Raw genomic sequence first — 24,129 nt, 5'->3', positions numbered from 1 at the left:
AATTTCTTTGTCTTGATTGGTCAAATTTCAATCTTGGAACTTCAATCTCAATCTTCAATGCATAATCTGATACGGGCTTTATGGTTTCCTTACTATATATTGTTTATATAGTTTGCGATAACCAATCATAACCAATCATAACGAAGTCTTCGTATATATACAAACCGGAGAAAATATCAGAAATTAAAGTATCTCTGTTAAGTGTTTCTCTTAATGTTGCAATTTTCTTTCTTCGACGTCTATTTCAAGGTACATTGTTGTAATCTTTGCAATGTTATCTATGTAGATTGTAATTATATTTTTCCACATTATGCTGCCATGTTTTTGAGTTATTATTGCAAGTTAAATTGTGTTAACATTTATATCTATTGATTGTAAATAAAAAGAGTTTTCTCTGCTTCTAATAAATTTTTATATAATTTTCTACAATTTTAAAGTCTATATACAAAAGAAAAAAAAAAAGAGAAATTGACAAAAATATTTGCAGATTAATTGATGTAGAAATCTCTTATCATTCTGCTTTATGCACATAATTTTAAAAATTCAAATAAAAATATTTTACAATTAAGTTAAGTAGATGTGAATAATTATTGACTAGATTTGATCGTGTTTTACAATAAATAATTGTATTCATTTTAAACTGCAACATACACAGATTGCGATTAAATCAATGTTAAAATAACTAATTGTAATCATAATATATCCTTTTCTTTCATAGATACTTGGAAGATGGGCTGGATATTAGAGGTAGCCAAGATGTGTCTGTATATATCGTTCCCTGTGGGAATATTTCATTATGTCAATCAGCCAGCTTATTTTGATAAACATGTGATAAAGGCTAAGAAAGAACACTACCCACCTCAGAGTAAAAAAGCAACTGAGGAAATGGAAAACTTTATTCGCGATTTCAATGCTAACATTGAAAAGGAACGTTTGGAAGCTATGGAAAGACAATATGCAAGCAGATGAGGAGATAATATTGTTGTAATGTTTTTAATTATATAATATTATATATATATTGTATAGAAGGGAATACCTTAGTAAAGTTAATAATATGACATAAAAATATTAATAAACTATTTCTAATCCTGATATCTTTTTATATCTAAAAAAGAAATTGTGTAAAGATTTAAATTATTTGAAAATTTGTATTAATCATCTTCAAGTTCTTTTTTTATATCTTGTTGAAAATTATTATCTTTTCCAGAATAGTTGAGTTCGTAATACGTGTTAGAAATATGCATAGAATCTTTTTTTTTTTTTTTTTAATTATGTAAAAATATTTTAGATATATTTGGACATAACAAAAATATATTTTATATTATTCTAAAAAAAGAAGATAATTATTTTATTTTACATTTCAGTTTTCAAGAAAATTCAGTTATTTTTGAGCATTTTTTTAATAAATTATTTTATCAGCAAATGAAAATTTATGAAAACATCTCGCTAATAAAACATTAATCCATAATATTTCTACGCTCAATTTTGATCTATAATTATGGATCTAGCATACATATGTATATAGCATCGAAAAGTGAATCTTGTCATATAGTTCCGCCGATTCTAAAATGGATCTAGTTGACGCTACTGTATCAGCTAGAAAAAGTGTATTACGAAAATCGACGGCGTAACCACTCTCAAACTTCTCTCTGATCTTTGCTACAATAAAGTTACTATACTAGTAACATCTGTAATTAACCCGCATGTCATTTTCGATGAGAGCGAAATGCTCCGCTAATATAAACAAAATAGTTTGAAACCGTTCGAGGAACTGTTTTGACGAAAACACCCCCATTGTTATTCGCCTGGTGTATCGTGTACCTATCATCATGTGGAAATGTCACAAATGCGGAAAACCCGTTTATTTTGGTGAGCTTTTGCAATTTGTACTTGATAGCGATGTGTTCATTTTGACAAGTACCACGCTATTAGCAATTTGGTGGAGTCGTCGATTTATTTTGCTACGAGACATTGTTTGTATCTTTAAAAAACATTTATATATGTATACTTATAAGCAGTTTCAGTCCTTCATAGTAACGACTTACATCGAACAAAGAATGAAAAATAAATTTATAAAAAATTAACGATTATCTGTTGCATTATTTTGATTATTTATAATATTTAAAATTGTCATTTTTATATTTTTGTACATAAAACATTATACATTGTATAACGAAAATTAAAATTAAAATAACGAGAAATATATTGTGTTAATCTATTGTGTTAACAATTTAGATTTAAATATGGCTCAAATATATGGCTCATATATATGTATTAACCTTTAGCTGAACGTAAACAGTCTTTGGGATATGATTGGCATCCAGAATGTTTACGATGCGAGGAATGTGGAAAGCGATTGAATCCTGGGCAACATGCAGAGGTATTGCAGGCAAATCACTTACTTATTTTATGAATTATAGATTAATATATACAGTTATATATACAAATTGAATAATATAATTCCATATATAATATATGATATATTATTATGTTAATCAGCATAAAGGTGTACCCTATTGCCATGTTCCTTGTTATGGAGCACTTTTTGGACCTCAATTATTTGGTCATGGCACAAGAGTGGAATCGCATACAAGTTTTGGGAAGAAAGAAAGTAGACCGTCATTACCAAGGTGAATATACTTAGAAATTTTGTGCAAATAATGTAATGGAAAATAATTTGATTATTTGCATTAAAAATTCTAATTACCTTATTTATTGTACAATTTTGTATGATTTACTATATTAATATAAACCTAGAAAAAAAATTTATATTTAGAATAAATTCTTATCTCTTTCTTATGCAAGCATATATAAAAATAATCATTTTTCTTTTCTGAAAAAGATAAACATTTATTTGATTAAAATAATTATTTAAATAATTTTCTAAAAATATATATTTGCTTCAGATCACATTTAGAATCCAAATTGAAAGTTTTTAACCAGTATTATGAAGGCAAAAGTGGTGGAATTCGAAGCCGTGAGGTAAAAGAATATTTTAAATCAATTGTATTATCAATGGTATAAAATTCTGAGTTTCTGTATAAATAAATAATGATTAAAAATAGGTCAATGGAAGATTGATATTAGAAGGTGCATTAAGAATTTATTGGGGAGTTCGTGGTGTAATTCATCTGAAGGAAGATGATGATCAACGCACAGTAGTTACTGCACGAAATAGAAATTCATGCAGACATAGCGTTTCTGAGGTTTGTCATTCCCAATTTGTTATTCCTATTTCATAGTTTGATATACAATAATGACAAGATTTATTCATTGTTTTCAATTGTCTTAAACAGGATATGGAAGATGAAGATAAAGTAGATGAACTATCCAAGAGTACATCAGATAGTAGTGTGGAGAATAATACAAAGTCTGTTCCAATATCTCCGGATCATTTAAAGAGTCTCACTTTGCCCATGAAGCTGGATGTCAAAAACATGGAATGGGATGAGCTAGATGAGCTTCTACAGGTTTGTCCTTTAATGTCCATTGTTCGGTTTACAAAACACAAGTATAAATATTGAGATTGCAGGTTGAACGAAAAGTTGAAGATGGCAATAAATTATATCAGACGATGCCTGAGAATCTCCCGTCGATAAGTTCGCAGTCTAGCGTGGATACACCACCGCTCTCGTCCCAGTCGAGTCTCGATCGATCGGAATCTCGCGATAACTCGGAAACGAGCAGTCCTAATCATCAAACTGCTAGTCGAGAGGATAGCAGCATAAATAGTACACCAACGCACAGCATAGGTAGTTCATCCAGTACAGACACACCTGGATGTAATTTAGGAGCTTCTAATCGAAACGGTACACTTCGAAGAGTAGAGTATTTTGACAACTTGGAGAAGAATGCTGGCAATAGATCTATCAGCACCGATGACAGCTGGATCGAGAAGGGTTTGAATCGATCGTTGTCCGGTCCGGACTGCCTGCAGAGACACAGAACTGATAGCGATACGGATTCGGTGAATTCCTTGCAGTTCAGAGAGGACGATAATATGACTATGTCTACTGACAGCGGATTAGAGGTATTGCATTGCTATAATTCATTTTATTAGTCTTTCTTTTTTAAATATATGTGCATTAATTTATTCCGATTACAGCTGGACGGTGTTGTTTTGCGCCGTAAGCAAGGTTCCACCGCGATTAGACGACGTCCGGGCGGCAGACGTCAATCGCGTAATCGATTACGACGTCGTTGCTCAATCAACGGCCATTTTTATAATCGAGAGACCAGTTTCTTCACGCCACCTCATGGTTCGCAAATGTCCGTCTGGGTGACGAGTCTAGTGAACACCCAAGAAGTCATCAATCTTATGTTGGACAAGTACAAAGTCGACGCCAAGTCCGATAACTTTGCATTATTCGTAGTGCGCGACAATGGTGGTAAGAGAGCCGCGTGATTTTCTGGAGAATTGAAATCGATTTATACACGCGATTATATTTTCCTTCGCTATTTGCGGTTTGTATTGTTATCCCTAGAACAAAGAAGATTGAGAGACGACGAGTATCCTTTAGAAGTCAGGGTAGTCTTGGGTCCGCACGAGAACGTTGCACGACTCTTTTTGGTTGACAAATTATCTACACCTGAGATCAGCTCCGATGTTGCACAGTTTCTTAATTTATCTTTAGCGGAATGCCATGGTATACTACAACGTTATCATTACGAAGAGGAACGTCAGATTCTCCTTCTAAAAGAAAAGTGAGTATATATAGACAGCAATCTGTAGGTATAAGTAGCTATGTAAAAGCTTGCTATATTATACAATTTCGATATTTCAGATATAAGGAAATGCGGAGAAGAATAAAACAAAGAATGGAAGAGCTAAAAGTCCGATTGTAGATAGAATGATAAAAAACCAAGGTATGCAATTATTTTTATATAAACGCTTAACAAATGTCTTTATAAAATAATATTTACGCCAAGGATCTATCATTCATACTGTGCAATACGTAATTGCAACAACATGACAATTTATGGCATTTTAGTTTTATTTGTAGTTTAACAATTTGTTGCATTTTTTTTTCGAATTTTTTTGAGTCTTTATTGCATTTATCTATATAGTCATTATATATATAATGAAAATACTAAATTATAAATAGTATATTGTAATTGGACATGGAGTTGAAATCTCTAGTAATTCTATATTAAATTTGCATTTATCAAATCGAAAATAATATTATGTGAGAAGTGTAATGTGTGAAATGTTATTCTTATAGTCTTGATACAGCTTTCCTCGAGTAAAGCTAATGAAAAATATAGGAATATTTTTAAATCGTCTTGTAATATAGACGAGGTAAATAGAAATGCACATAATATTAGTATAAAGTAGTTATTGCTTATAGAAATATATAGTAGTAAAGAATTATATTCGACGTTTCTATTTAGTGTGAATGTTATTTGTCATTGATCATGCAGAATTCGTATTCGTCACGATGGATAAAATATTGCGTTTTATAGCAATCTTTCAGCATTCCGATATTCCGATGGAGTGATAAAAAACAATGAAAACGTATTTTTCTATCGGTATTTAGAGAAGATCCGTTTATCGAAACATCGAAAAGAGAAATTATTATTATCGGAATAAAAATCGATGATAACTGTTAAGAATTTAAAGTCTTTAATCCTTTGCATTTCGTTGCGTGGCCCAGATATAAGTGGACGTTTATATATTCAATCGAGCACACAATTACTGCCAGATACTCTGATATCGCCATCCGAGACTATTGTTGTGCGAAACAAATTATAGGGCGCAAAGAAAAATGCTGTGTACAGCAATTAATTGTCATAATAATTGTAACGCGTCGCGGGGATCCATGAAAATCGCCGTTTCAAGCTAGTCATGTTTGACGCTTAGTCACCGATATCGATTGCATCCATCCCATTTTCAACTAGCGGCCAAAAGAGCATCGTATACTGAGCCACGTTTACGTACATAAAATATGTTGTCTCGATCTAAATACGCTCTCTCGATTTGCCAGTATAGAACAATAAATAATGAATAACGCGCCACGCGACGCATAATAAATATATAAATATTAATAGCATTTAAAGTGTATCTCTATTTACAAAAATATGTCTGCTAAAGGATATAATAATCTCCTAGATTGAAAACAGTTTTTGCTAGCAGTAAGAAAAAAATGTAATCCTTATATATATCGATTATTATGTATATCGATTAACAGAACAGATGATATGATCGCGACGCTAGAATAAGTTCCTCAGTCCCCGCGCGTCGATTTTTTCTACTACTGATATAAATGAATAGATATATAGATAGGCGTATATATTTTTCCGCCAATTATAGATGAAAATATATACTCGATAATCATGACGTATTGAACGCATTTTGTGCTGAAAAAATAAAATACGAAACTGAAAATAGATATCTAAACATTAAATATTATATTTAAAAGAAAACAATTGTGAAGAGAGATTGAGAAATGAATCATGTAACATCGTTGACAGAATAATAAAATGGTATGTTTGCTTCTTTTGTACGTATATCTTCCGTTTTCTCGATCTGAAACAAAAAGAAATTGTTAGAGTGGTTTATGAACAGATCTATATATAGGCATTAATAATTAACCACGAGTTTACCTATCTCCTGATAAATTCCATGTACTGATAAGGGTAATTAAGGGAAGATATGTTGATATGGGGAAAGAACAAAGATATCGATGTAGGCGTAAATGTGAGATTGGACAGAATGTATTTATTTATCTTTAAAGTGTACGTAGAGTAAAGTAGATCAATGCAATTGTTATGAGTAGTATCGAATAGAGTAATTGTTCATACGAGTTGCTAGGAACGAGTATGCATACCCACAACACCGAGGAGCTTCAGCCGCTCATTTTTTTTTCTTATTTTTTTTTTCACGACACTGATATACATTAAACGTTACAAGATAGCAATAACGATTATCACCGCGCCAGACGTTCCATCATCATCATTATCATCATCGTGTTATCATAGTTACATTACAGTCACAACACTTTATTACACGATTTATGAATCTTTCAGCATCGTGGTAGAGACGCTGGATTTTCAACAACAATGTACTACATGCATACAGACGCTCGCACCCTCGCAGATTATCAGAAAGTATCACAAAAGCGCGATGCGCGTAATTACACAACTAACGTAGTCCCGTTGAGATTTGTAGAATTAATTATGATTCGCCGAATTGAATCATTCGCCGAGACAAAATCTACGGACATTGTTTTGTGTATTTTTTTTTCTACGTATATATTGAATATAAATCGAGCTTTTATATGTGTATCCGGAAGTTACGAATTTGTTACGATCGTTTGCGTCGACAGTGATAGTTATTGCGATCGTCCGGCTTGTATCGAATATTTTGCAGTTTTCGAATTCGTAAAATTTTTACATAGAATCGAGGACGTCTACGAGCGTGCCAATCTGACACGATTTCGTTTCAAGCGCGTGTTATTTATTAGGGGAAAAAAAAAAAAAAAAACCTTTTACGAATATCCGGCATGATTGCGCGCATTTAATGTCGTAAAAATTCCCGTTTATATACAGCCGGAATAAAACTTGCAATTTATATAAGGCAGACCGATGGTTAGATTACACGATTAATGATTAGCGAACACGAAACTCTCTCATGTGGAGACTCGCGATTTTTTTTAGGAATCTTGCAAAAGAGTCTTTACAAATAATTTTATATATAATTTAATGTGTTGGTTCCTGTGTTTTTTTTTTCCATTTTTAAAGAGTTATTGAATTGGTGTTTGAGCGATTAAATAAGTGTTTTGTAAAAAATAAGCGTTTTATAATATATGAAAAAAAAAATATACACAATTAATAAATTTTTACGTAATTATTTTCATATGATTTATTATTGATATAATTTATCGTGAAAAAATAGATAAAAGCTCGAATTAGTTCATTAATATGTTAATTACTGCGTCTCTTCTGCGTATTTTTCGAGACTCGGCGATGATTCTCTCCGATTAGATAACAATAATTAATCGAGACGATAGTGCGAGCAATATTGACAAGTATATTCCTGACGTTTTAACGTACAAATGAGAATACAAGGCAGCATTCGTCTCTTTCGTACTGTCCGAACACGGTACGATTATTATTATTTCGTTTCCATAAGATGAAATAAAATCGTTCTCTATGCTTCCCTATATAAAAAGTATCTGCACCTCGTACAGATTTATCAGATCTAATCTTTAGTACACTATATAAAATGATATTTTTCAATATCTATAAAAAAAAAAAAGCAACAACATATCTCAAAGCGATCTAAAATATTTTAAGTTCTCATGGCATTTAAAGCAGCGAGGATAATGATAATTTGAGACAAAGAGGAGTTTAAGAGAGTTAAAAGAACTGTGTCTTCTCCTCGTGTAGTTAAAAACGATAACAAGCTTTTCATTCGCACACTAGAGAAAGGAAAAATAAAGCTCTGAAGAAGGGAAAATAAAGGGAGGCCCGCTAAATATCGAATGTTTCACACACACGCGTTGTGGTACGCCGGTCACCGTCGTCCATTATCTTCGAGACGACGCCGCGAACTTGCTTATCACAATCTGCGTATGGCGTACATGAGCCTTACAAAAAATACAATACTTGTGCGCTCGCGACTTTTGTATGTATATCACAGACGACCGGCGCACCATCGTGTCGCGGCTTCGTCGCGCTAAACGCGCGCCGCTACTACTTGCACTCTCGTCCCGCACGACGATTTTCGCGAGAAATTAAAGGGGTGAGGGAGAGAACTAAAAGAGGGAACACACGATATAAATCGCGCGCGGGATGAACATGAAACTGGGACGACGGAAGTTCGATTCGATTCGGCCTCGCACGAAAACGCACCCCCTCCGTTTCTAAATGTACTATCACTAAAGTTCAAGTCGCAAAGTTTCAAAGTGCCAAGTTGAAGAATTTTATAATCGGGTCGCAATATATCTTGCATCTCTTCCGAGAAGCTCTTTTCGAGAAATTATCGGTCTTAAGATGTTAACAGATTTTTTTTTTTTTTTATTTATTTATTTATATGAACCTTGGGAGTTTAATTGATATAAAGCGGATAAACGTGTTGCAAATTTAATGTACCCTAGCTACGAACGCTTCAACTGTATAAATGCTAAGAATTACAAATCACGAATCAAAATATAGAAAATTCAATTACGTATATATATATATATAATTTTACAGAAAAATGTTTTTCTTTGGCACATTTGACACTACTCGGCTTTGATCGATCATTGATAATAAATATTAATTTAATAATTGTATATCGTACATACGATTTTATCGATATAAGAATCGAGCTGCCAACGCTTAGGAAAGACATAAAACTCGTTGTATGTGACGACGTACGATAATATGTTGGAAAGGAAGCAAATGGAAATGTGGAAAGCACAAGAGATTCCTGGTCGAATACATTATTCGCGCTTAAGTATTCGATGTGCTTTTTTTTTTTTTTTCATCTTCCACGCATCTTTCGCTCTCATTTCGTCCCGCGGTCTTTCATTATCTTCCTCTCCTTCTCTCTTATTCCGGAATCTTTCACTCTCTATTTTTTCGCTCTCGTCTGCATCTGACATTCTCCTCTCTCGTTTCTTATTCTGTCTGTCATTCATCCCCATTCATTCTCTTACGACGCTCGCTCTCAACAATAACAATCGAATATGAATTAGAAAAATAACATTATATCGTAGACAACAATTGGTTACAATGTATATAATATATATACCGGTAATAGTGGTGTGCATTTTTTTTTCCACGCACAATACTTTTTTTTTTTTTATATATCCCTCGTTATTTAAAGCGTACCAATGACGTGGGGCGCCGCGCTAAATGGCTCGTAAAACACTACAATTAATTCGTCGTCTCATAATCGTCGTCTGTTTAACTTGGTCGATCGATCGTCGATCACGGATCGGCGCTCGCGATCGATGGGGATCGGATTCAGATGGGAAATTCACGCTTTTTGTACCAACGGCCGTTTATATAATACATGTAATATATATATATATATATCGAGCGCACTTTTCGCGAGAACGCGGCTTCGACACCGCGATTTATGCGCATCGCAGTTGCAGGCAATATCGATTTTACAATGGATGCCCGAGACGATATCGACTTGATGCCCATTTCGTTTTCAGCATACGCGTAAAAGGATTGAAACAAGAGAGATTTACAGAAAAGAAAATTTCGTATTTTTCTTATTCATTACAATCTTAATATAAAACTTCTGCGAATTATTTTTTGTGAGATATTTCAGATACACGAAAGAATGGATAATAAAATATTGTAACAGTTTATAATTTTTTATATTGTAAAATGATAACAATAATGAAACGAAATTAATTTCTTTGTTAGCGTAACAAGTTTTCTCCAAAATAATTCGTCTCCTTCTTTTCCCTCATTTTTAATCTTATCGTCATTACGGATTTGCTCGTTTAAATCGAGACACTATTGTAAATTCCGTTACGCGCGCGTACCAAGGATTCGCGAGACATTGTTTTCGCGCGTTGCTCCAAGTTTCTTTAATTAATTAATTAGTTAGTTAGCCGAAGAGGGGAGCCGGAGGGTCTCGCGGACACGTTCTTCGCTTATGCGCGACAGCGCCCAGCGTCAATGGAAAATTCGTGGACAGATTTCGAGACGGCATACGATTACTCTTGATTCCCCACGCTGTATCGTACTCTGTATCTTTTCTCTCTCGCCCTATCTTTCTTTTTTTCTCTTATCTCGACCGCGTAAACGCGCATCATTCCGTCGTCTGCCATTTACACGAATGTGTTCGGTTAATAAGCTAACATGTACTAGCTACAGTAAATCCTAATAATTACGGCTTGTACGACAGACATTTATGTATATATAATATATATATATATATATATATATATATATATATATAATATTTGTGTATGTCGCGCGCGCGTAAATATTATATACAGGGTGAGGCAAGTAAAACAGGTCACCTGAATAATTTGTAAATTATATATTTTATGAAAAATTGTTACATACATATATATATATATAAAAGAGTTGCATAATTTCAAGAGGATCATTACATAGTACATCTTTTTTATAAGTGTAGGTGTTTAGGAGATTTAAACAAAAATCTATTTATATAAAAAAATTAAGGTGGTTCCATTTAAAAAAAAGCTAGATTGACCTCCAAATTTCGGAAACATCTTCACTTATAAAAAAAGGTAGATATATTATGTAACGACCCTCTTTAAATTGTGCAACTTTTATATGTAACAATTTGTCTCATAAAATATATAATTTACAAGTTATTCAGGTGACCTGTTTTAATTGCCTCATCCCGTATATAGAATATTTGTGTATATATATATATATACGTAATATATAATATTCATATATATATATATAATTACAGTTAGATTGCTCATTGTCAATTCATCGGTTTATCACATTTAGTACAAGTTGAAAAATATCTCTAACATCCACGCGCGGCGACGCGAACTCGTTTATTTGCATGAGTCGCGCGTTCGCGACGCCGCTTTGTATAATGGTTATCGTAATTATACTAATTATTAAATTACAATTAATTATCTAACGGTAGGTAGGTACGACAAACAATTATGGTAGTACGGCCAAGACTTATTAGTTTTCCTCGCGACGGCAAAGTGATTGCAAAATCGACTTTCGTTATTAAAGTTAAACGCGGAATCCTCCACTATATATATCACGGAGCCTTTCCTTTATCGACGATTTCTCGGGAAATATCTGTGGGGCGGATTGTACGTAATTATTTCAGCAAAGTTACTCGACAAATGGGCAAAAGCCAGATAAAGATACTCTCAAGATCTTTATATCAGTTACGAACATGAAATAATGATACAATATATTTTTGCATATTTAGAAGTTTCTCCGAAAACATTTTTTTTTTTTTTTAATTTTTATATTTTGAACTTCTTTAACTTATATATACTTGTAAGATAAAATATAAGTGAAATAATAACATGAATTATTATTTATCGATAATGAAGTAAGAGTAAGAAAACATGTGAAAAAATTAATATGCATAAAAAATGTATATTATTATTATTATTATTTTAAATAAGATACTTTTCTGATCAGATGATTGACATTTTGTTAAATGGATCGATATAAGTTTAAAGAGGAAGAACATCCGTTTTGTCGTTTATTATTGCTGAAGCAGCGACGGAGATAGATTTAATATAGTCACGACGATTAATTTTGCCGAAAATTCCAAGTGCATGTTACGTTAAGTATTTTTTATTTTTAAATCTCCCTTTTTGCAATCATGTCGATGAAAAAAAGGTTCCGAGTTTAGTTTTTTTTTAGGCTCGCTATTACACAGATCGAGGCTCTAAACGGTTAACTTTTTTTTTTTTTTTTATGTATTTATTTTTTCGCTTTAAATCTCTTTAGAATAGACACCGAAGACACCGAGAAAGACTCGAAGGAAGTTTCGAAAAAGGAGATAAAGTCCGTTCGGCTAATTAGGTTCGAAAATGTCTGACTATTATAACGAGTCGAGCTATACTACTGTCTACTATCGCTACACACGTGTTAATATAACGCTTTCATTTTCTTCTTTATTTTCCACTTTTTTCAATTTTTTCTTTTTTATCTTTTTTTATAATCTACCTAGTCATTCCGTACGGACGGACCGACGGACGCCGAGGATTGAGCAAACTGTTATTGCACGGAACGCGTGAAAATCGAAACACTCCCGAAAATTCCCCCCCCCCCCACACACACACACACACATCCCCGCCCCTTCCCTTTTCTGCATTCTACGAGCTAGACGTGGATTCGCGAGAGAAGAGCCTGCATTGCCTAATTTCGCGCCTGCTACGACGTTTGAAATTTTTCTACTTGCAAGAGTAGAATTCTGAATATCTGAGAGAAATTCGGATTTTCTGAAATGTCTCGATAAAATTTTAAATAATCCCATATATAAGACTTTTCGTTTGAGCAAAGTGCAGTTAGAATTGACTGAAAAATGAAATTTTGCATGTGTGTGTTATCTCTCTCTATTTATATATATATTTAAAATTTATATATAATTTCTGTCAAAAAAATATTTAGACTCTTTGTATTTTAAATGACTACGTAATAGGGGATCTGTTAAAATTTTCCCTGAGAAAAAGTTTTAAAGAAGAGATTTTAGAGGAGCGTATATATATATATAAGAAAGACTTTAAACTTGTTGAATCTCTCCGGAGAGGAAATTGTAATGATTTTGAATTAGTGGAAATTATCGAAAATATCACGGTATAAAATAATGACCGGTAACTAGGCATTTTATACATATATAACTTCAAGGTATCGTATATTTCTCCTACTTGTCGACGTCAATGATTCACGAGAGCGCGTCTAAAGAAAGACGGTCTTACGAGGACGCACTTCCCTCGCTGCAAAACACGTAAATCATCCATAACGTTAGGACAATTGGAACATCGATATTTTCCCGACTGAGTTTTCTAAATAAGAGAGACACTCTCCTGTGAAGAGTACGCGAAAGTACGCAATGGAGGATTTTCTGGCGTGAATTGCATCACTCCCTAACTGGAGGTCTCTATCGATCAAACATTAACGGCGAGAGACCTTCTTATAGCTTCCTATCTAAATACACTTAGCATATATCCTCGGAACATATAGATAAACCATTAAAAACATTGTATATGTTCCTATCTACTTATATACAATATATAGATATAATGTTTGTATATCGTAACCATATTAATATAATATTAATTATATATATATATACGATTAGAGTAAATAATTAATCCTTATGCGTATATCACATCTGATCGTTCAGTCAGTATAGGAAGACCCTCGCCTCGCCATCGACACACGCAAAAATCCGTTTAATATACGTGCCCTATAATGTGTCTCCTTTCCCTTTAACGCTTCATTTCTCTCTAAGGATTCTGAAATTTGTCGCCTCATCGCTACACAACCTCTTTGCCATTCTCACTTTCTCTCCCTCTCCACCTCATGTCCTCTTTTTTTTTTCTCGCTCTTCCAACGTGTTAAACTAGTATCCCATAAGTAGCTACTATCTAAACAGACATTTAAGTTTTGGTAAAAACCTGAAATCGCCATCGAATATCAATATAATACACTTATTATGTACTTATAGTATAAATATAGGAACATTCATTAAATATATTTTCATATATATATATATATATATATATATATATATATATATATATATATATTTATGTATTAATTTATCTATATATATTTTATATAGAATCTGCATATATACAAATATATATATGTACGTATATATACATATTTGTATATATTTATATATATATATTATTTGGTGTTGTAGCTATATAACTTTAAACGTGGTTTGAAATGCCCAATGTATTCCATAACGCCTGAACCATGGTTAGTTGATCATTTTCGGGGGAAAGTCGACGCGATTAAATGAAGGATATCTTCAAAGGAGCCAAAGACAGACTAAAGGAAAAAGGTCGCGCGAATCGATAGATAAACCAGATATCGATTATTTTTTCAAATTCTTTCCGAGACTGTTCCTTCTCGTGTCGAAGAACGTCACGTCACGTCGCGTCGGGTCGAACTTTCGCAATGCTCGATACACGCTTTCTTCATATTATATATTGTATATAGGCCATAAAAGAGACGGATTTCAATGGATCGCGGTGCCTGTGTGTATATAAATACGTATTCGTAAATATATGTATATTTAAGTATCACTCCTTAGTTAAATTATACAAAATATCGCTTGTTTGATATATCGGGCGTCCGATTGTTCGACCACGCGATGTTTTCGACGATTGAAAAATTCGATGATTTCGCGGCGCCAACTTTTTTCAAAATCTCGATCTTATTAATCTATACTTCTAATTTTTCCCATTCTTCTCAAGATTAAATTTTGTAGAGATTCTTGAAAAAGTCATACTGAGTGAAAACGATATTTCAACGAATTGTCAAATACCGATGACATACAGATCCGAAAATGTGATTTCTATGTGACAAGATGCAGTTTTCCGTGTCTATAGCGTCGAAAAAAATTGCAAGATTATATTCCTGAAATTTAATATCCCCCCGCATTTCAAATTTCTATATCGAATTAGATAGATATATCGATAGCTGCAAAGTGCAATCCTCAATTTATACGATCGATGAATGTAAAGGATAATCGCGAAAAACAACAAAAGCTCGCCAGCAGCCTGCGCTTCGTATGATAACGAAATTACGCTAATCTAATTTATCTCACAGATTTTTCAGAAATGCATTTAAAGGCCGAATCAGAAAATCGTAACGCGCGATCGAGCCGCAAGATTTGAAACCTCCGCATACATCATTGTAATCGCGATACCGTAATTGGCATTACTATCACTGGATGCTCTGTAAAATATGCGAGATGTTAGTTAATCCTCGAAATACCCGAACCGTAATATTAACAACTTTATCTTAAATTCCTTTGAATTCTTTTTATTTTATTTTATTTTAGATTAAAATTATGAAACTATTATCCTCGCGAAAGAATATAATTATATGATTTTTTATATCTTAAACAGAGAGAGAGAGAGAGAGAGGGAAGAGAAGAAAAAATAAATGCATATGCATATAATATATAATTATAGTTGTCATAAAATTTTCAACACACAAATCGATTCCAAAAAAATCTGTAATAAAAACGTGATCTAATGATTTTAAAATACCGCGTGGCTCTGCGTGCTATGACTCTTTTTTTTACTTTTCTTAATGAACGAGAAATAGAGAAAGGCTTTGGTATTCCCAGGATTAACCCCCGGAACTCGAAGCATGCATCCCGTAGACATTCGTACGCCCTGATATCGCGGTGCTGATATCGCCAGTCTCTGAAAGTACGAGCCGTAGCGATGCGAGTCCAAAAACTACCCGCGCATCGTCTCGCACACGCCTGGGGCGCGGCGATAAATATATTATTCCCGCCATACATATTCGGTAGATAGGTAGCTTGCTACACGTTTTACGTGGAGTTCGATTGAAAGACGACTGGCTATCACGCGAGCTAACGTGCGACGCGACTAGTCGCGCACACGCCGCGCGCGTCGCGATTAATTGATTTCCGGAATTCGATGTAAGTTGGAGCGAGACTGTAAACGAGTCCGCGCGAGATTCGATATTCGCGATGTGATACTATACATATTATTCTTCGACCATGTCGATTTGATCGATCCTCGACGGATGTTCTCTATCGGTTCTAGCTCGAAACACACTAGCTGCAACGCTTCCGTTATACGTACGTTTATGACATTTGTCGATAGAACTAATAAAAATAACGGCAAGATCATGTAATTTTATATAATCGATAATTCCAGGTATTTACAAGTATCGTTCTTCATTTTTTTAATAATTCGAAAATTTGTGCATTAATTAAAAATAAAAAAAAAAATATTAAAATTATGTCAATTTTACTAATATTTTTATTAATTTTTTATATACCATCGATAATAAAACGTTACCCCACATATTACTCTGAAAATATCTTTGATATAACTGATTTAATGTTGAAATTTGCAACGCGATGGATTAAATAATCAATATACCTCGTGACAAATGGCATTATTGTAATATAGAATATTATTGCAGCACATTAAACTATCTCAAAGCGACTTGTAGCTAAAAATAAATACGGCCGCATCGCGCCGAACTGGAGAATTTTTCGATGATAAAGAAACATTGCGATTTTATCACATACAGAGTTGAAATTATAATTGCGCGCGCGCGCACACACATACCATACACACACACAGTTTGTAGAAAATATTTTTCTACGCTCGCATTTATTGTATAACTTATTCGCGATAAAAGAAAAAAAATTTAATCGGCTTTATCACATATAATTACAACTCAGTGCCGGATTTCAATTAATTGTGAGAAAAGTGACTAGTAGTCTCTAGTGCAATATTACAATTAGCCTGTATTACAATACTAAATGACTGGCACACATTACTAAAATATCACATTGTATAATCGTTACTTTAAGGTACCTTGGTATTTACGCGATCACGTGTCCTTAAAAGAATATATACGTTCTTCGTTCCCGATGTTTATCGAGAACGATAGGAAAGAATCGCGACGGTTCTGTATCGACTGTCCCGAGAATACGCGCTTCCCTATTCCGGTGTCGGTTAATTCGACAAAGCGACGTTTAGCCGATCCGAAGAGAGTCGTACTATCGTCTCTACAAAATACAATTAATACGGTAACTAGAAGTAACAACGCATTCCGTTGTAACGTTCCGTTGTAAACGAGATTAAATTGTCCGCGTACTATTACTATTTAGCGTTATTACGCTCGAACGCAAACAGCGCTACGTCCGGCGATGCTTCCGATGGTGGTTTAATTCGGGACGTACTTTCATTCGTTCCCATCTTCCACTACGAACGGACAACCGAATTCGGAAAGCGGCCAACGTTTCCGAAATTGCATTCTGCGTTGCAGGATACGACTGCCGTTTTCTCGCCTCGCTCTACTTTGGTACAGGATAATCGTTTGGCACTGTCGCTATCGTCCTAGAATAGTCCGTCCGCGATTCAAGTCGTAAGCAACGGAAATTATACGATCCTTAGACTATACGTCAAATTCGTCGAATTCAATCGATCGCATTTTTTTATACCGTTCACGAATCGCGAATTACGAATCACGAATTGCGAATTCGCGCATAGTCTTGCGCTAGCTTAAGAATCAGGAAGCTCAAAGATTGCGAAATTTATGGATCTTTAAATCTGAATATCGCAAAATTGAGAATCGTACGTCGCGCGTCAAAGCTCATTCTAAAGTATTAAAAATAATTAAAATAATATATAATATATATCGCACAAATATATGTTTAGTTAAAAAATATCCCAATAATGCTTAGCGTTTCATTATCAATGCTGTGATAAATTTTTAATATTATTAAAGTTAGATTATTATGAATTTTTTTTTCATGAAACCCATCTATATAAATAATGCGTTAATATTAAGATAATTATGATTAATATTTTCGAGTCGAATTAATTTAACGGTACAATAATATATTTATTTTGTCGTTTCAAGAGATCTCGATAAAATTCCATTTTAGAGTTCCAAAATCTCCGACTTTTACGGTGAAGCGATTTGCCTCGATGCCGAGATGCCTCGGTTATTCCACGACGAATTCGACGTGGACAGTGAAAATGGAACGCTAATGGGCGGACATTGGGCAACTGGACTAACGATCGGGGCGTCAGGCGTCATGGAACTGTTTTCTTTAATCTTCTAATCCACGCTCCTCGAGCTCGACATGCGAGGACCACATATATATGTCCGGCTTATTAGAGCGGACGAGAGTATATATATATATATATATATATATATATATATATATATATATATATATATATGGTGAATCGACTAAGAAAGTGGGAAATTAAAACGATGCGAATGCGAGCGAATAGTGTCTCGCCGCAAATTCTCGTTGACATTCGTTGGACACGTTTCTCTTAATAAAATCTCGACAGACGATAGTCGCATCACCGACCACGGACGAGAATATATTATTTAATCGTTAAATTACATCCTTATTAAGAGACGGTATAATAATACGGTAATTACGGACTAAATTGGCCTATCGCAGCACCGGGCCGGTCTTGGAGGGAAATTGAATTTTCGCCCGACGGAATAGGTTCTCTTCTCTCTTTCTCACTCTCTCTATCTATTTTTTTCTCTCATTTTTTTTTTCGCTAAACAGTTCCTTCTTTTGGCACGGTAGATATTAGCTGGCAATGTAGAGGTTTTCCTTACTCTTTTCTCCTCGTCGTGTTTCGTCCTTCACGTTTCTCGTCTCTCGAGGTACCGGCCGGCCGGCATCTGGCGATCAACCCTATTCGTTAGATAGCACCTTCGTTATTCAACTTCGTTTCGCGTACTATGGAGAGTGCGCGAGAGTACACAGAGTAGCAAGTACACTATAAGTATATCACTTAAGGGCTAAGTAAGTGTTCTGACCAAGTACAGGGATTCGGCCTCGTAAATGATCCTTCGAGTTTACTCAAGTTTCTCTAAGAAATGACTGCCATCGTTTCTCTCTCTCTCTCTCTCTCTCTCTCTCTCTCTCTCTCTCTCTCTTCCTATCCCTCTCGCAACGAGATCGAACAATCGGACTTGGTTTATGAAGTGGTCGAAAGTTAAAGCTACTTACGAGACCGATCCCGAGAGAATGAGCCGGCCACTCTCGTTCTGCGCTCGCGCATAACTGGACAGCGTGTTGTCATTGTATATATATGTACGGTAGGTATATGTCGCGTATATACACATATATCAATATCTAGGAGAGAGTGGATAGCGACTGTAAGTGGAGAGGACTTTTGAAAGGACCGAATATAGACCGTGCAACAAGACGCTACTTCGCGGCTCCCGACGACAAACCTAAATCGCGCTGTGGTGTCTCTGTGGCGCGGGAGAAACGAAAGATATATAGATATTATATATTATTGCTATCCGCATCATCAAGGAAAGGATTATTCATTCGTTCATTCGAGAATTCAAAGGCACCGGCAACGCTTTCCGGGAGGCTTTCTCGCCCTCCCGATCGGTGCCAACGTCGAACACGTCATTTTACACGGATGATAAACGGCATCGCGAAAATAATTGTTGGATAAATAATTTAATCCTCCATGGATTGATGGAATCTCGAAAAAAAATGTATCCCATTTTTTATTATTATATGATATAAAAGAAATTTTTTATTTTTTATTTTCAGAAAGACTCTATTCATTTCTCGATGATCAATGATAAGTATATAATATAAATGTATATTTATGTGTGTGTTAATAGCATTTGTTTTTTCGGAAAAAAATATTTTGTTGACGAAATATCGAAACTTACGTCTCCCGATATTGCGTATCGATATTTTAAACCTCTAATCCTTTCCGCGAATACGATTCCATCGGGTTTTATATGATACGCTTGCTCGCGACAAAAGGTAGATTAATAAAATAGGCCGGGAACTTTTTAGCTTTTAAAAAGTTCATCGCGAAAAGTTCATCGTTTGCGTGCCTCACCTTGCCTCTGACAACATAATCAAAGATGTCCGAAGTAGGTATTGCGGGACTTTAATAACTTGTCTCGGTTTCCATAGACACGAACATGCCGTGCACGAGTGTATGTCAATTGTCGAAAGTATATTTTTCGCGATGAAAAAAAAAATGTTCCTCGAGTCGAGGAGAATCCTGGAGGTTTTAACCCGCTCTAACAACTTGAGGAAAATTAATTTCGGGGAGAAGGAGAGCTAAGAATAATTAATTAAAGTGAGAAATCTAATTAAGAGAATTGTAAAATAAAAATTCAATTCAATATTTTCTTTCCTCGATTCCTTTGAAATTAATCTGTTCGAGTTTTTCGAGAGAAAAGTGTGAATTCATTATTAGTTGAATCTCTCAACTAATTATACGCGATCGAATATCATCCGTGTAAAAGTGAAAAAAGGTCCGTCGACGTGTTCGCGTTTGCACGGAGCTGCAGCGTAGAGAGAAATTATCGTTATCGCGGCATTATCATACGCGAATTATATTACATATCGAGTACACACCGAGTATATCGAGGTCAAGCTATTACATTACAAATATATCACTTTGTCGATGGAGAGCACGAAGACGAAAAAGACAACAAAAAGAAGCCTTTGACCGTCGGCTTTCGCCCGCCGCGTCGTTGCGTTCTTTGGTTTTTTTTCTTTTTCTTCTCTTGGTTTCTCGTATTCCTTATCACAAGTTAGTCTCATCGTCGTGTATTCCAAGAAATCATCATCGGACATACTACCGGTGGGTCGTAGCGATGAGAGATCGCGCTTAATCGCGCTGTTTTTGCACATTGTTTCTATTCTCTCCGTAATTGACGCGTCTTGTTGGGCCGGTGGCTAAGATGGATGGGACCGGGTTTCTTTCTCTCTCATTTGCCTCTATATTTTCTCTCAATAAGGAGTCCCTTAGTGATCTTATTCGACGCTCCGTATTGTTCGCGAGCGAAATTATTTTCGCTCCATGACGGTTAGCCGTGATCGTCGCGGACCGAGACTCGAGGGATAATCTTTTAACGGTGAACAATCAAATACTCGAAGATTTCAATTTTAATGTGCGTTATCGAAGCGGCGCTTGAGAAGCGTCCCTGTTGGTTGAACAACGCCAAAAAGATTATTGCCGCTGCCACTTTGCGGTAGCTTAATCGGAGAAGTAAACGCGATATGAGTTTCTATCCTTCAAATACCATTATTAGAGAAAATTTATTAGAGTTGAGCGCGTAAATTGACTAGATAGGACTTATTATCCGCTCGTCGCTCTCGATAGCATGCAATTGAGCGCGCGGTAAATGTCCTTTAATTTCGCTTACGTTCTTCGTTTCAATGTATTACATAATATTATCTTGGCGTGCATTTTTTTTTTTACAATATTAACCCTCGAGACTCGCCCCGGAGAGAAAGAGGAACATTGCTCGCTGCTCGGCTTCGAGGACACCGAGATGGCTAGTAAGCCGAGCTGCGATCGCGTTAGCGCTGATGGATGTGCGTGGTGAGGTGCTTGGAGAGATAATCGGCTCGGGCGAAGCATTTGCCGCACATCTCGCAGTGATACGGCCGTTCGCCGGTATGGATGCGCAGGTGCCTCGTAAGGTCGCTCTTGCCGCCAAAGGCACGGCCGCAGAACAGGCAGACGAACGGACGTTCGCCGGTGTGCTTGCGCACGTGTAGCTTGAGATTCTCCTTGGATCTGACGCACTTGCCGCAGAAGGGGCAAGCGAAGCGGCGCTCGCGCCGATCGGCCTCGCGAGTTCCGCTACGAGCGAGGCTGATGATCGCCTCGCTGGGCTCGCGCGACCGATCGTCATCGACGGCGTTGTCGTCGACGTCGCCGACCTTGTTGCTGGTACCTCCAACGCCACCGCCGCCGATACCCACTCCGCCGATTCCGGTGGCCGCGGTTGTCTCTGTTATCTGCACCTCCACCGCATCGCCGAGATTCTCCTGGACGCTCGCGGTCTCCGAGACGCTCGTCTCGTCACCGCGGACGCTTTCGGAGAAGACGCCGCGTATCTCCTCGATATCCCCTGGATTCGTGGTGTCGCTGCCGGTCTCCGCTTGGGACGGCTCGCCCGTGCTAGATACCTGATCGCTACGCTCAGCCGGTGCCGAGACTACCACGACGGCGGTGCTCTGTGACTCGGGGGCGCGTTGCAGCCGCTCGAGAGCGTGATTGAGACGGTGCTTCTTAAAGGATTTCAGATACCTGAACTGCATGCCGCACACGTCGCAGGTGAACAGCTTGTCGGCCGGTAGCCTCGCGCGATGATTTTGCTCGCGGTGCTTGACGTAGGCGGACCGGTAGCGGTAACGCTGGCCGCACTGCTCGCACGTGAACGGCTTGTCGTCGCTGGTCTGGCCGGCGTGCTGGAGCAACGCGTGACGCTCTAGCAGCCACGGCGATGGGAACGTCGCCAGGCAGACACCGCAGCGACGCGCCAATCCAGCCAGGCCGGTGAAGCCGCCGAGGATACTGCTGCTGCCGCTGCCACCGCTCGTCCGCTCCACCAGAGCACCCCATCCGCCCGCTTCCAGGCCGAGGGCGAGCGAGACCTGCAACAGGGGAGATCAATTATGATCGTACGATGCGACCATACTCATCTGATACCCATCCTGATGCTCCAAGACTGGTCGTTGAATGTTTATTAGATGTCTTGTGTATATATTTATTGCAATCTTGACATTTCATTTTATTGAAATAATTTTTATAAGCGCTTTGATTAATCGCCCAATCAATTTCATCAATCGCGATAATTTAAACAGATGAAGTCTACGAATTATTCAAATAAAAGATATTCAAATTATGCTCGAGGTAATTCCAATAATTCGGGATCTCCCGAATTTCGAGTGATCATCCGTATAATTTTATTAATTCCGTTAAAAAAGATTTTTGATCTGATTTTTTTTTTTCGAAAACGTCTCTTTGAATACAGCTGGATGGCGCGCCGCGGCAGGTCTCTCGGGAATTGTTTCACGCTCGAATAGAAGATTATGAACTATGCACTTACCCTTTGTAGCGCACGGACGCAGCTTGTGATAGCGATAAACAATCCCTACGGCATAATGTCGCTCTGTGTTTCACGCGAGATTGGATACACGGACGGGAATTGCCAGTACGTATAAAGATAGGCGTGACGTATTGTTAACACAAACAGTTTGCAGCTTTTATTTCACAAATTGTTAATTTACAACTATGATATGCATTCGTTCGTCTAAGAACCGAAACAAATCAGTTTTTATTCTTTTTTTACTTTTTTTCACTTTTTTACGCCAAGCCAAATCATTTGTGGCTATTCCGCAATGATTCCGGAATGTTCAGAACGCGTTATATCGATGTTGGTGGAGTTTTACGGACAAGAGTGGGCTCTCTCTCTCTCTCTCTCTCTCTCTCTCTCTCTCTCTCCCCTACGTTAACTTCTCTCCGAGATATCGAATTTTGCCGATTTTGTCGAAATGGTCCGATTCTCGATACAGCTGAAATGTATACGTGTACACAAACGTTCGCGCGTGTATGTATATACAATATAAACGTTCTCTGTATTAAATCGAGACTCCGGTCGGCTCATAAATTCAGGACGTATTCGCACACGATTGCGATCGAATCAATTGCGATCTCAGAGCTTCGGTTTACAATTTCATTATATTAAATAATACCGGATTAAAAGAAAAAAAAAAAAATTTAACTAGACCACCTGAAACAACCATCTGAAACGCAGCGCAGATCGAAACGTATCTGATGGACGGATATGCTCTCAGATTATTATTTGTTCAGTTATCCTTTTACAATCAGTCACATCCATCTTACACGTTTCGCTATTTCAATGAACGCTCTTGCATCGCGAGTTGAATATGACGATACGCTCGATTACAATAAACTGGTAATTTTTGACAATATATATTCCCCTTTTATTTCCACTGACGAATCGTTTGCGATGACAACAAGTGCACGAGATTAGAGTCCGTTTATATTTTTTTAATGTATATTTTTTTATGTTGGAGATAAAGTATGTTAAAATAAATATTTCGATATATAAACTTTTTAAAATAATATTGTAGTTTATATTTCTTGAATT

General features: G+C 36.2%; 3 protein-coding genes across 5 annotated transcripts in view; 2 read left to right on the top strand and 1 right to left on the bottom strand.

The window, feature by feature from the left end:
- The first annotated feature begins 125 nt into the window (after positions 1 to 125).
- LOC138933475 (protein PET100 homolog, mitochondrial-like) lies at positions 126 to 1,092 on the top strand. The gene is made up of 2 exons (XM_070296201.1): positions 126 to 249; positions 719 to 1,092. Exon 2 carries the CDS (start codon positions 730 to 732, stop codon positions 967 to 969), a length of 240 nt encoding a protein of 79 aa, XP_070152302.1. The 5' UTR covers positions 126 to 249; positions 719 to 729; the 3' UTR covers positions 970 to 1,092.
- Positions 1,093 to 1,539: 447 nt separating this feature from the next.
- Positions 1,540 to 18,308, top strand: Rassf (Ras association family member). 3 transcript variants are annotated; one of them, XM_070295845.1, is made up of 11 exons: positions 1,540 to 1,869; positions 2,286 to 2,380; positions 2,500 to 2,630; positions 2,907 to 2,982; positions 3,066 to 3,206; positions 3,297 to 3,470; positions 3,533 to 4,030; positions 4,106 to 4,388; positions 4,485 to 4,704; positions 4,785 to 4,866; positions 18,089 to 18,308. In XM_070295845.1, exons 1-10 carry the CDS (start codon positions 1,830 to 1,832, stop codon positions 4,843 to 4,845), a joined length of 1,719 nt encoding a protein of 572 aa, XP_070151946.1. In that variant the 5' UTR covers positions 1,540 to 1,829; the 3' UTR covers positions 4,846 to 4,866; positions 18,089 to 18,308. The 3 variants fall into 3 exon arrangements, with proteins under 3 accessions (XP_070151946.1, XP_070151947.1, XP_070151945.1); XM_070295846.1 differs by lacking the exon at positions 18,089 to 18,308 and adding an exon at positions 5,464 to 6,610; XM_070295844.1 differs by lacking the exon at positions 18,089 to 18,308 and having other exon boundaries at positions 4,785 to 6,615.
- The window catches only part of LOC138933604 (zinc finger protein 791-like), an 80,797-nt gene continuing 70,993 nt past the window's right edge, over positions 14,326 to 24,129 (bottom strand). Inside the window, exon 3 of the mRNA XM_070296427.1 lies at positions 14,326 to 22,609. Within this exon, the coding sequence (XP_070152528.1) occupies positions 21,527 to 22,609 (1,083 nt within the window). The 3' untranslated portion in view covers positions 14,326 to 21,526. The remainder of the gene's footprint in view (positions 22,610 to 24,129) is intronic.

This window comes from Polyergus mexicanus, unplaced genomic scaffold (genome assembly GCF_030449975.1).
Source record: "Polyergus mexicanus isolate NDT 795.1 unplaced genomic scaffold, iyPolMexi1.0 SCAF_5, whole genome shotgun sequence".
Classification (NCBI taxonomy): Eukaryota; Metazoa; Arthropoda; class Insecta; order Hymenoptera; family Formicidae; genus Polyergus; species Polyergus mexicanus.
Note: the sequence above shows the minus strand (reverse complement) of the source record. Positions and strands in the feature narration are given on the sequence as shown.